The 10,653-nt window shown below is 46.9% G+C and overlaps 2 protein-coding genes across 3 annotated transcripts in view; one reads left to right on the top strand and one right to left on the bottom strand.

Moving 5' to 3' along the window:
* COQ6 (coenzyme Q6, monooxygenase) overlaps window positions 1-4,285 on the bottom strand; it is a 12,216-nt gene extending 7,931 nt beyond the window's left edge. For both annotated transcript variants that reach the window (XM_008052164.1, XM_021709598.1), the window contains exons 1-3: window positions 4,057-4,285; window positions 1,488-1,622; window positions 237-295 (exon numbers count right to left, since the gene is read on the bottom strand). In XM_008052164.1, the coding sequence (XP_008050355.1) occupies window positions 237-295; window positions 1,488-1,622; window positions 4,057-4,222 (360 nt within the window). In that variant the 5' untranslated portion in view covers window positions 4,223-4,285. The remainder of the gene's footprint in view (window positions 1-236; window positions 296-1,487; window positions 1,623-4,056) is intronic.
* A 200-nt stretch (window positions 4,286-4,485) lies between these two features.
* Window positions 4,486-10,653, top strand: part of FAM161B (family with sequence similarity 161 member B) — a 13,044-nt gene continuing 6,876 nt past the window's right edge. Inside the window, exons 1-4 of the mRNA XM_008052159.1 lie at window positions 4,486-4,539; window positions 6,817-7,133; window positions 8,059-8,609; window positions 10,163-10,509. Coding sequence (XP_008050350.1) covers window positions 4,486-4,539; window positions 6,817-7,133; window positions 8,059-8,609; window positions 10,163-10,509 — 1,269 coding nt within the window. The remainder of the gene's footprint in view (window positions 4,540-6,816; window positions 7,134-8,058; window positions 8,610-10,162; window positions 10,510-10,653) is intronic.

Below are 10,653 nucleotides of genomic sequence, written 5' to 3'. Positions count from 1 at the left end.
GTGGGTCTTGAACCCACGGGCTCAGGCAATCCACTCACCTCAGCCTCCCAAAGGCGCGGGATTACAGGCTGAGCCACCGAGCCCGGCTCACTATTTCTTAAATAGTGCAGTCAAGTTGCTGGTAGGTGATCCATGAGATGTCTCTGAGTGCAAAGGGCTAGAAAACCTGGAGAATGTGGATTCTAATATTTAACACAGGACATACGAAGACAAAAGTGAAAGAGATAAAGGGGCACCTGCATTCGCCGAAAGCCTCTGTATCTCATATTGCAGATGTGGTCCCAGGCACCAAAACCTACAAAAGAAAGAATCTCTAGACCAGACTGACCTCACAGAGAGAGACCTGGGCTCCTAGGCTCTTTCCCCCTCCATTCTGTTAAGCAGGAGGTTGTTTTCAATTCTTGGTTGATGCTAGCAGCTGAGCTATTCTGTTCCCCAGTTCCAGCTTGTACAACATGAAAAAAGATCCAGCCTCCATGATCAAAAGGTCAAATCACATTAAAGACGGGAAAATAAAAAATGAAAACCAAACCTATACTGTTCTCTCCTCCTTTCCTGCAGCAGACATTCTAGTTGGAGAGATTAAAAAAGTAAACACATGATATCAGGTAGTGGTAAGTATTATGAAGAAAAATAAAGCTGTATAAGAAGCTAGAGAGTGATGGTAAACTTTAAATTGAGATAGGGTCATTTTAGATGAAGTTTACATGATGGACTCAAGTCTCAAGGATGTCTTCCCCAAACTGGGAGTTGGACACATTAACAATTTTGGGGGTTCTCATCTTCAACTATGTAGTAGACTTTCAAACCCACCCCCTACTCTCAACCCATCTCAGTGAGCTACTTCCTTGCCAGATGGTCTAGTGTTGGAGTGTCCAATCTTTTGGTTTCCCTGGGCTGCATCGAGTAAACTTTTGGCTTCCCTGGGCCACAATGAGTAAAGAGGGATTGTCTCAGACCACAAATAAATTATGCAATACATTTATTAGTGTATATACATAATAAGGCTTTTATTTTTAAATATTTTTGTGATAAAGCTTAGAAAAATGAGAATATAAAACTAGTGGGAAATTTGACTTTGCTTTTGTAAAACTAATCTATATCTGGTTCGTTTGGAAGTGGTCACAGTTCTTAGTGAGTTCTCAAGGTGCTCATCAGAAATGTTTGTTAGAATTTTGCTCTTCATGTGCCTCATAACTGAAAACAGCTGCTCACAAATGCATGTGCTACCAAAAGCAATATCATGAATAAAGCATGATTGTGAACTTCAAAAATGGAACCACACATGAAGTCATGAGGAAAATAAATGCTAAAAAACACACGATGTTAAAAGATTTTGTGGGATCACATTACTAGCTGTCCTGGGCTGCGTGCAGTCCATGGGTTGCGAATTGGATATGCCTGCTGTAGTGACTCTGTCCTGTGGGACATGCTAAAAAGCTGAGAGGGAAGGAGATTGGATCTCTGAGAGAGGGTCTTCTACTCACTACTGAGAAGCGTTGCAGAGCCAGGGGAAATAGAGCTGACCCTGTTGCTGTAAGTTTCTGACAATTTCTCCAGTACTTTCTTTGGACCTGCTTCTAGCAATAGGATTTTCTTGTCACGAAAGTGAATGTCATGTCCTACAAAAAGAATAAAAAGCAACATTTTTTATTATTTTAGGAAAATGAATTTATTCCCTTTCCCATTTCCAAGAGAAACAACAGAGTAATCCCTTCAGCCTGAGAACACGTTTGTTTTTTTTTTTTTTTTTTTTTACAAAATACACAAACACTACCCATGAAGCGTCCTAAGCAATAACAAATTCAGCTATGAAAACCACCCTACCCACACTGTAAGTCTTCTCCGGACGGAAGACTACTACATGCCATGTGTGAAGAAGCAAAACCTGTAACTAGCGAATAGAATGCCTTAGAAAGGGAGAATGAAGTAAAAAAAAAAAAGGAAGACTATAGTATTTAAACACCAGTTATTTTAAATTCTCAGAGTATTAAGTCACTAAAAATTACAACACCTGTTCAAGAGAAATGGTGGTACAAATAAGCTAAATTCACTGCATTCTCAAGATTAAGTCAATAAATAGAGTTTATAAAAGAGGACCAAAAAAATACATCAGCTGTACCTATAAATCTGTTCCTAAAACAATGTAGAGAGAAGTACAAATGGGATTTTGAAACTTTTTACTGGGTGACTGACTTTGCAGCATAGATACGGTCCCTCCACAGTGACTCAAAGTTACAGGGAAAAGATGAGGAAAGAGAGGGTGTAAGTTGTTGCTGCTAAGAAAGGAGGAAAAACAATGTAATGATTATCAGAGAGAGAAGAAACACTGTTAGTTTTACTTAGTAATGACAAAAGAAAACCCACCATCTATTACGCCCCCTTTTAACATTTAGAATCTAAATGAGAAGAGAGGCACTATTATGACATACAGAGTAGAAGATGTGAAAATCCAAGTTGGCTCCAGTGGAATGGACAGTGAACCCATCAGGCCAGGGTGTGGTCCTCCAGGTGTGCTGTAGCACCACAGCAGGTTTTGCGGTGGACAGGGCACAGGGACATGCTCTACACAGGGAGTACAGTTTTCTAGTCCCATATACCCCTGCCCTTGATCCAAGGGCAGGTGTTCTATCCTATGATCCTTACCTCACAGGATACACAGTTTAACTTAAAGTAGGTCATAAACTTCTGTAAGAGCTAAATCTGCAAAACTCTTAGGAAAAAAAAAACAAAAACACAGGAGTAAATCTTTGTGACTTTCTTAGCTATAACACCAAAAGCACAAGTGATAAAAGATTGGTAAACTGGACTGCACCAAAGTTTAAAACTATCAAGAAAATAAAAAGATCACAAAATGGAAGAAAATATTTTTCAAATCATTTATCAGATAAGGGACTTGTTTCCACAATATATGAGAGAACTATTACAACTCAACAGTAAAGAGACAAACGGTCCAATTAAAAACCGAGCTGGTATTTGCAAGCCTGTTGTCCTAGCTGACACAGAAGGATGACTTGAGCCCAGGCGTTCGAGGCTGTGGTGGGCCACAATCAAACCACTGCACTTCAGCCTGGGTGACAGAGTGACACCCTGACTCAACAAAACAAAACCCAGCAGGCTCTCAATAGGCATTTCTCCAAAGAAGGTATACAAATAACCAATAAGCATATGAAAAGGCATTCAACATCACTAGTCATTAGGGAAATACAAATCAAAACCGTGAGATCCCACTTCACACCCATTAGAATGGCCGCAAACGAAAAGATAAAAACTAGTGTCCCCGACCTGGAAAACCTCAACCCACACATATTGTTGGTGACCCAGCAATTGCATTAGTAGAAACAGATCCAAGATAACCAAAAACATGCCCACAAGAGAGGAAGCTTGTACACAAAACGTTCACAGTAGCATTATTCGTAACAGGCCTAAGGTAGAAACAACCTAAATATCCATTAACTGGCAATAAACAGTGTGGTATAAACACACGATAAAATACGATTTGGCCGTCAAAAAGAATGAAGTACTGATATATGCTACAACACAGATTAGCCGTGAGAACATCAAGTGGATTCCCTTTTATTTAGAACTGTCCAGAAAAGGTAAATCTAGAAAGACAAAGTAGGTACGTGATTGAGAAGATGCGGCAAAACAGGGAGTGACTGCTAATGGGTTCTGAGTGTCTTTTTAGGATGACGAAAATGTTCTAAAACCGTAGTGACAGCTGCATGACTCTGCATTTACTTTTTAAAAAACCCCCACTACACCGTACATTTTAAATGGGTAAACTTTATGGAACGTAAATTATATCTCAATAAATCTTAAAAAAAAAAAAAGCCAACGCAAAGGCCAGATGCCTTCTCACGGTGCCCGTGGGGCCTGTTCACCACGCGAAGGATCGCCCCTCCCACTTTTGACCTCGCCGAACCCTGAAGTCCCAAGAACATTCCCGGGACCGTGGGGCTCCTCCGGGAGGTCGGTGGATGCTTGGGACGCTCGGCCTTCCGCTGCTCCTCCGCGGCCCAGTACCCGCCACTATTGATCTGGAAACGAGCTTACCCAAGGCGCAGGCCATGGCGGCGCCTACCAGGCCTCCTCCCGACACCACCACATCGTACAACGTGTCTGCTGAGGGTACGGACCACCTCTGGCGGGACACCAGCGAGCCTCTACCTACAGCCACAGGCCCGGCAGCCCAACGGCTCCCAGCCAGTCGGGCTGCCATGGTGCTGACTGCGCCGCCGCACTCGGAACCTCGCCAGGATCGCCTCAGGTAGTGCTTCCGGGGCAGAGCGGCCCAGTTGCGCTCTCACAGCCGGAAGTAAAACGCGAGAGGTCTAGACCAATCAGAAAACTACCGTTGCCTCTTTGGGCGGGACGGACGAAAGGCTGCCCTGGAGCCAATCAGAGGCCAAAACGAGAAAGGGGCGGAGCCTGGCCCCGCGAAGCTCTGGGTGCCGCTGCGGCTTCTGCCTCTGCTTGCCAGAGATGGCTGTAGGGAGGCCTGGCGGAGGCCCCGGCGGCGCGGAGGTGACGCGTCAGGTGAGGGGGGAAGGAAGAGGGAGGAAGCAGGTCTGCACCCCGGACGGGAATCTCTGACCGAAACCGGTTTGGCGTTGCCGTGGAGACAGGCGGCGGGGCGGGGCCAGGGCTGAAATGAGCGTTCGGAGGCCGGGGTGACCCTGACTCGGGACCCGAATCTCTTGAGCTGTGTGGCAGTGGCACTCAGTTTTCCGCATGCCTCTCAGCTGCCCTATGGCATCCCGCTTTGTAGAACATCGAGGAACGGCGAGATTAAGAAATTCGGCCTCAGATGTATAGCCAGAAAGCAGATTGGTGGTCGCTTAGTGCTGGTGGGTGTGGGGGTATGTGGAGTCTCTTTTGGGGACGATGGAAGTGTTCTAAAGTTGATTGTGGGGCCGGGCGCGTAGCTCACGCCTGTAATCCCAGCACTTTGGGAGGCTGAGGCAGGAGGACTGCTTAAGCCCAGGAGTTTGAGATCAACCGGGGCAACATGACGAGACCTCGTCTCCACAATAAAAACCAAAAAATTAGCCGGGCATGGTGGCGCGCGCCTGTAGTTCCAATCACTTGGAAGGCTGAGGCGGAAGGATCGCCTGAGCCCAGCAAGTCGAGGCTACGGTGGCTGTGAGCCTCCCACCCCACTCCAGCCTGGGCGACAAAGACTCAACTAAAAAAATAATAAAAACAAGATTGTGGTGGTGGTTGTACAACTCTGTGAATATACTAGAACCACTGAATTGTACACTTTAAATGAGTGAATATATGGTATGGAAATTATATCGCAATAAAGTTATTGTTAAAAAAATTTTAGGCTGGGCGCAGTGGCTGACGCCTATAATCCCTGCACTTTGGGAGGCTAAGGTGAGAGGACTGCCTGAGCCCACAGGTTCAAGACCAACCTGGGCAACTTGGTGAGACCTCATCTCTACAATAAATCAAAAAATCAGCCAGGGATGGTGGCACATGCGTGTAGTTCCAGCTACTTGGAAGGCTGAGGCGGAAGGATCTCCTGAGTCCAGCAGCAGGTCGAGGCTGCGGTGGCTGTGAGCGTGCCACTGCACTCCAGCCCGGGTGACAGAATGAGGCTCCAACTCAAAAAAAAATTTGCCCAACATCTCCAGTTAGAGCCAGTGTGAGAGCGCATACATACCTTTGGCTCTTAACCCAGATGTTAGAAAGGCTGTCTCATCAATCCAAAATTTCTGATGCTGAGAAAGTCTAACTCAGACAGTAGTCAACACAGATAAGGCAGAAAAGTTTCTCTCAGGGGCACACCATAGCTGCAAAATTACTAACATCGCTTCTACTGACACTGCTTACTTATCAGTTACTTAGTCCACCCCTTTCTTCTCACCTTTTGAATAAAAAGTGCTCAACCATCCACGTCCTAAACTGTCCCAACTTCATGACAGCACTGTTCCAGAGCTGAACCCTGCTTCTCCAGAACCTCCTTAGACTCAATCAGGACAAGCCAGCCTTAGACAAACCACCACCCCTTTCCCCAAGTTCCCTATGGTTTTCCATGGTGTACTGCTGTAAATTAATAAACCTAACTCTGACAGTCAGTTTCCCAGTGACCTTTCTCTGATGGGCTTTACCATCAGAAAAGCTTTCTACAGGTACTCCATCACTCTATAACCTCAGTGTTTTCATTGAGATTATCATCTTAGATTATCTTAGGTTGTCTGTGTCCTTTTACTAGAATGTAAGCTTCATGGGAGTAGGGACCTTGTCTGTCTTATTCTCAAATACCCAATGCACATTAGGCACCTAATAAATATTCTTTGAATGTATGGAGTATTTAAAAAGCTAGTTAGGTGTCCTGCTTTCTAGGACATTGCTTTCAGCTAGACTATACCATTCCTTCTGTTAATCACTCTGTTAATACTCTGTGGACAGAGTAGAAATTAGCTAGGATATAAGAAAAGCAAAGGTGTAGATAGGGGAAGCAAGGAGGCAGCAAAACCAAGTAAGACAGGGCACAGAGTTTGGCTAAGGTCATGGGCAAGGTTCCTGGAGTGCAGGGATGGAATGTGTGGTATGGATTAGGAACTCTCTAAATGCTCACTGCACTGCGTGGAGTAGGGAACCAAATTTAGCTCTCTTCTTTCCCCCTCTTCAACCCAGCACACTCCATATCAAGTTGTGAAATTTCTTTAGAGCAAGGAGCACCTTATTTTTTTTCCTTCTTGGTCCCTAATATGTAAAAGCTTATCCAAAATGAAATTAACAGTTATGTTTTAAATACCTTTGAAATTATTGTTTGACTCACAATGTATTTCTGTTCCATTTTAGATGTTTTCCCCTAAATCCTCCTTAGACACAGAGACAGAAGAGGAATTGTCTGGGGATGGGCTGGTTTTGCCCAGGGCTGGCAAACTCGATGAGTTCCTCAGTCCAGAGGAGGAGACAGATGGTACTTTGGACTCAACTGGGAGTTCTGAAACCCTACAGATACTAAAACAGAAAGGCAGACAGTGTCTTTTGGAGTCTTTCTTTCAGTCTGACCCAGACAGAGATGAAAACTTCTCTGAAGATGAAGAGGACCTGGAGAGTTTCTTCCAAAACAAGGGCAGGGGGAAGCCACAGGCCCAGTGTCCTCTGTCTCTGAGGTAAGGCACTGGGGCTCCACAGCAGCCTCCCGCCACACCCTCCATGTAAGTCATGCCAGGTCTCTGGGCCTCATCTCTCTCTGTAAAACAAAGACCACTTCTGCAAATGGCCACTTGCCAAGGCTCCAGCTCAGAATCAGCTTTTGACTACAACCAAGTATTTTGATTCCTGCCCAGCAATCCTAAGTCACTTTGGGCAGCACTTAGTCCAAGGAAGCATTGGAATTGAAGAGATGCCTTTTTCTTTTTTTTTTTTTGAGTTGGAGTTTCACTCTGTCGCCCAGGCTGGAGAGCAGTGACCACTCCCGGCCACCGCAGCCTCGCCTGCTGGCCGGCGATCCTTCCGCCTCAGCCTTCCGAGTAGCTGGAATTACAGGCATGCGCTACGACGTCCGGCTGATTTTTTGATTTATTGTAGAGATGAGGTCTCGCTGGGGATGCCTTTTTCAAACACACTTTTCCCTGAGAATGATAAGGTACGTTTACCTTGGCTAAGTCTGCTGTATGCATATATACTTTACCTCATTTAATATTTACCCTCTCTTCCACTACCTTGTAAGCAGAAATTATTTTTTATCATTCTACATATGAGAAAATTGAGGTTGCAACAGAACTTTGCTCCAGGTTTGCAGCAAGATTTAAACCTGGGTCTGACTCTAAATTCTGTTCTCCCCATTGCTCTGCTCTCTCATATGAAAATATTAGGGTGCAAAGCAGTAATTCTGGGATCAGTTCTGAGAAGACTTCCCATTAGGGCTACTGGGATTGCCTGTGGGGAGGTTATGAGCATAGAGGCCCACAGGCTGTGATGTTAGGCTGAAAAGTCAGCTGTGACCAGTGGAAGGGAGGTCTGGGGAGGAGCACTGGGAGTAGGTGGGCCTCCTGACTGCCCTGTTCTCCCCACATTGATGTGTTTTCTCCCCAGGTGTGGCTCCACAAGGCGCTGCAGCTCCCTGAGCAGCCTTCCCTCCGACATTCCCGGGTCTCAGACCCAGCAACCCTCAGCCTCCAGGCCTCCCTCCTGGCATAGAAGTATCAGCTCCTGGGCAGCATCTGTCACCGTCCCTCAGCCGTTCCACATGATGCTGCGTGAGGCCTGGAAGAAGGCCCAGTGGCTGGCCTCACCTGCCTCCTTCGAGCAGGAGAGGCAGCAGGCCCACAAGCAGGGCCAGGAGGAGGCCGAGTGCTATAGGCAGTTTCGGGCACAACCTGTGCCTGCACATGTCTACCTGCCCCTCTACCAGGAGATCATGGAGCGCAGTGAGGCCCGAAGGTGGGCAGGGATCCAAAAGAGGAAAGAACTGCTCCTGTCTTCTTTGAAGCCTTTCAGCTTCCTGGAGAGGGAGGAGCAGCGAAAGGAAGCTGCTCGACAGAGAGACTTGGCTGCTACGGTGAAGGCCAAGGACCCTAAGCAGAAGGCCACCAAAAGGATCCCCAAGTCCGTTCTTAAACCAGCACTTGGGGACAAACTCCAGGGTAAAGACATCCTTGCCTCCTTGCTCCCTCTTGCCTGGGGGTACCAAGAAGCACTGTGGGTGTTTATTCAGGACCCATGGGTCAGCCTGGCCTGGAGATGTGCTCCCAGGTGAACCTACTAGAGGCCACAGGCCCAGTGCAGGCCATGGGGGAGGGCTGGGTCTGTCTATATAATGGGGGAACCCTGTAAAAAGCAAGGGGTGAGAAGTCCCACAATATCCCCTAAGGCTTGTCCTGCTGACCTCTTAGTGAATACACATAAAGGCCTTTATGCCAGCACAGGTGCAGAAGCAGAGAACCAGTGAGATAACCGAGTACCTGCTTAGGTCATTACCACCATTACCCAGATCTCCCCAACCCCCTCCTCATCCTGGTGAGGTGGTGTCAATCACTGAAATTACCTGGGGGATGATTATTTTCACATTTCAAAAAGTACAGCACTAAACAAGGAACACTAAACGAGTATTCACTCTTCAGTAGCATGTGCCACTCTCTAGGCCCTATTCCATAGCGAGTAAACAGTCATGGAGTTTGCAGACATGTGGAAAAGACAAAGTGACAAATACAGATGTAATGAGGTGTTTACAAGGACAAAAGGGGAAGCATAGAAGCATATCCTAGAGGGTCATAACTCAGGGTGCGGTGAGGGGTGGGAGCAGTTAAGGAAGGTTCCCAGAGAAAGTGAACTTTCGGGCTGACCTGAGGATGGGCAAAGAGGGAGGAGGAGTGGAGCAGGCAGGGGGAACATGAGAGAAAGCTGAGTGCGCTCAAGGGTAAGGTAGAAGGTGGAGAGCAGAGGAAGAGTGGGAAGGCAGAGGCAGGAACAGGCCAGGCCTGAGGGACTTTGCAGGTCATGTCAGGGAGTCTGGACTTCATTCCAAGGGCACGGGGAAGCCATGAAGAATTTTAAGCAGGGTGGCTCCTGATCAGGTACACAGTTCAGAAAGATCCTGAGTATGGAGGGAAGTTAAAACAATAGGAAGCTATTCCAACAATTCAGTTGAGAAATTATGAAACTGATCACAGGGACGATGAAAAGAGGGTAGACTAGAGGGAGAATAAGGAACAGGAGAAGGTAGAACTTGTGACTGATGAGGAGAGGATTGATGAGTCAATGATTTGGGCCAAGAGCTTTGGCAGTTGGGTAGATGATGGGATCTTTCTCTGAGTTGGGGAAACCTGGGACAGAAGCAGCTGACTGGCCCACGTCCTCCTACTTTTTATCTGAAGAAGAAATCATAGAAAGTGCTCAGTAAGTGTAAATGGTAGCTGCTTCTGCAGCCTGACTGGCACAAGCAGTGGTGTCCTGGCTATTTATTAATGAGCTCCCCAGGGAAAAAAAGAGTAAGCTGGTTTGTAATGTTTGCAACTTCTGTAGTATACATACTCCTATCATGGCCAGTTGCACATCTCCCACATGTCAACAGACCCACAAAACTGAAAAGTTAACAGTTGCAACACTCTACTGCTAGTGTGTAAAAGGGAAAGATCTCCAAACCTCTTGATTCGAGGCTTGGTCTCTTCTCACCCTTCTCCACCCTTTTTCACCATAGAAGCCGAGCTCTTCAGGAAAATTCGCATCCAGATGAGGGCCTGGGACCTGCTCCAGATGGCCTCCTCCCCTCTTGTCTCCTCTGGTAGCAGGGCTGACCCACAGCCCCGCACAGCCAGCCGAACCCGGGAGGAAAGGCTTGGGTTTCTGCACACAGACTTTGGATTCCAGCCTCGGGTGAATCCTGTGATTCCTGACTATGAGGGTCTCTACAAGGCCTTCCAGAAGAGAGCAGCCAAAAGAAGGGAAACCCGAGAGGCCACTCGCACCAAGCCCTTTGTGCTGAGGACTGACAGCCTGCGTCCTGCCCAGCGACCCTATGGTGCTACCACCACTAGACAGAGGAAGGTGAGAGCCCGGGAAACTGTGGGAGGGTCAGGGCCTACAGCCTGAAATATAGGGTGGGCCCAGGTTTCAAAGGAAAGTACTTCTCATGACATTTTTAAAATCTTACTTTTTTTTTTTTTGAGTTGGAGTCTCACCCTGGCGCCC

The sequence above is a fragment of the Carlito syrichta genome, unplaced genomic scaffold, assembly GCF_000164805.1.
Source record: "Carlito syrichta isolate Samal-C Ts95f unplaced genomic scaffold, Tarsius_syrichta-2.0.1 Scaffold258652, whole genome shotgun sequence".
Taxonomy (NCBI): domain Eukaryota; kingdom Metazoa; phylum Chordata; class Mammalia; order Primates; family Tarsiidae; genus Carlito; species Carlito syrichta.
This window is presented reverse-complemented; position numbering and strand designations above follow the sequence as displayed.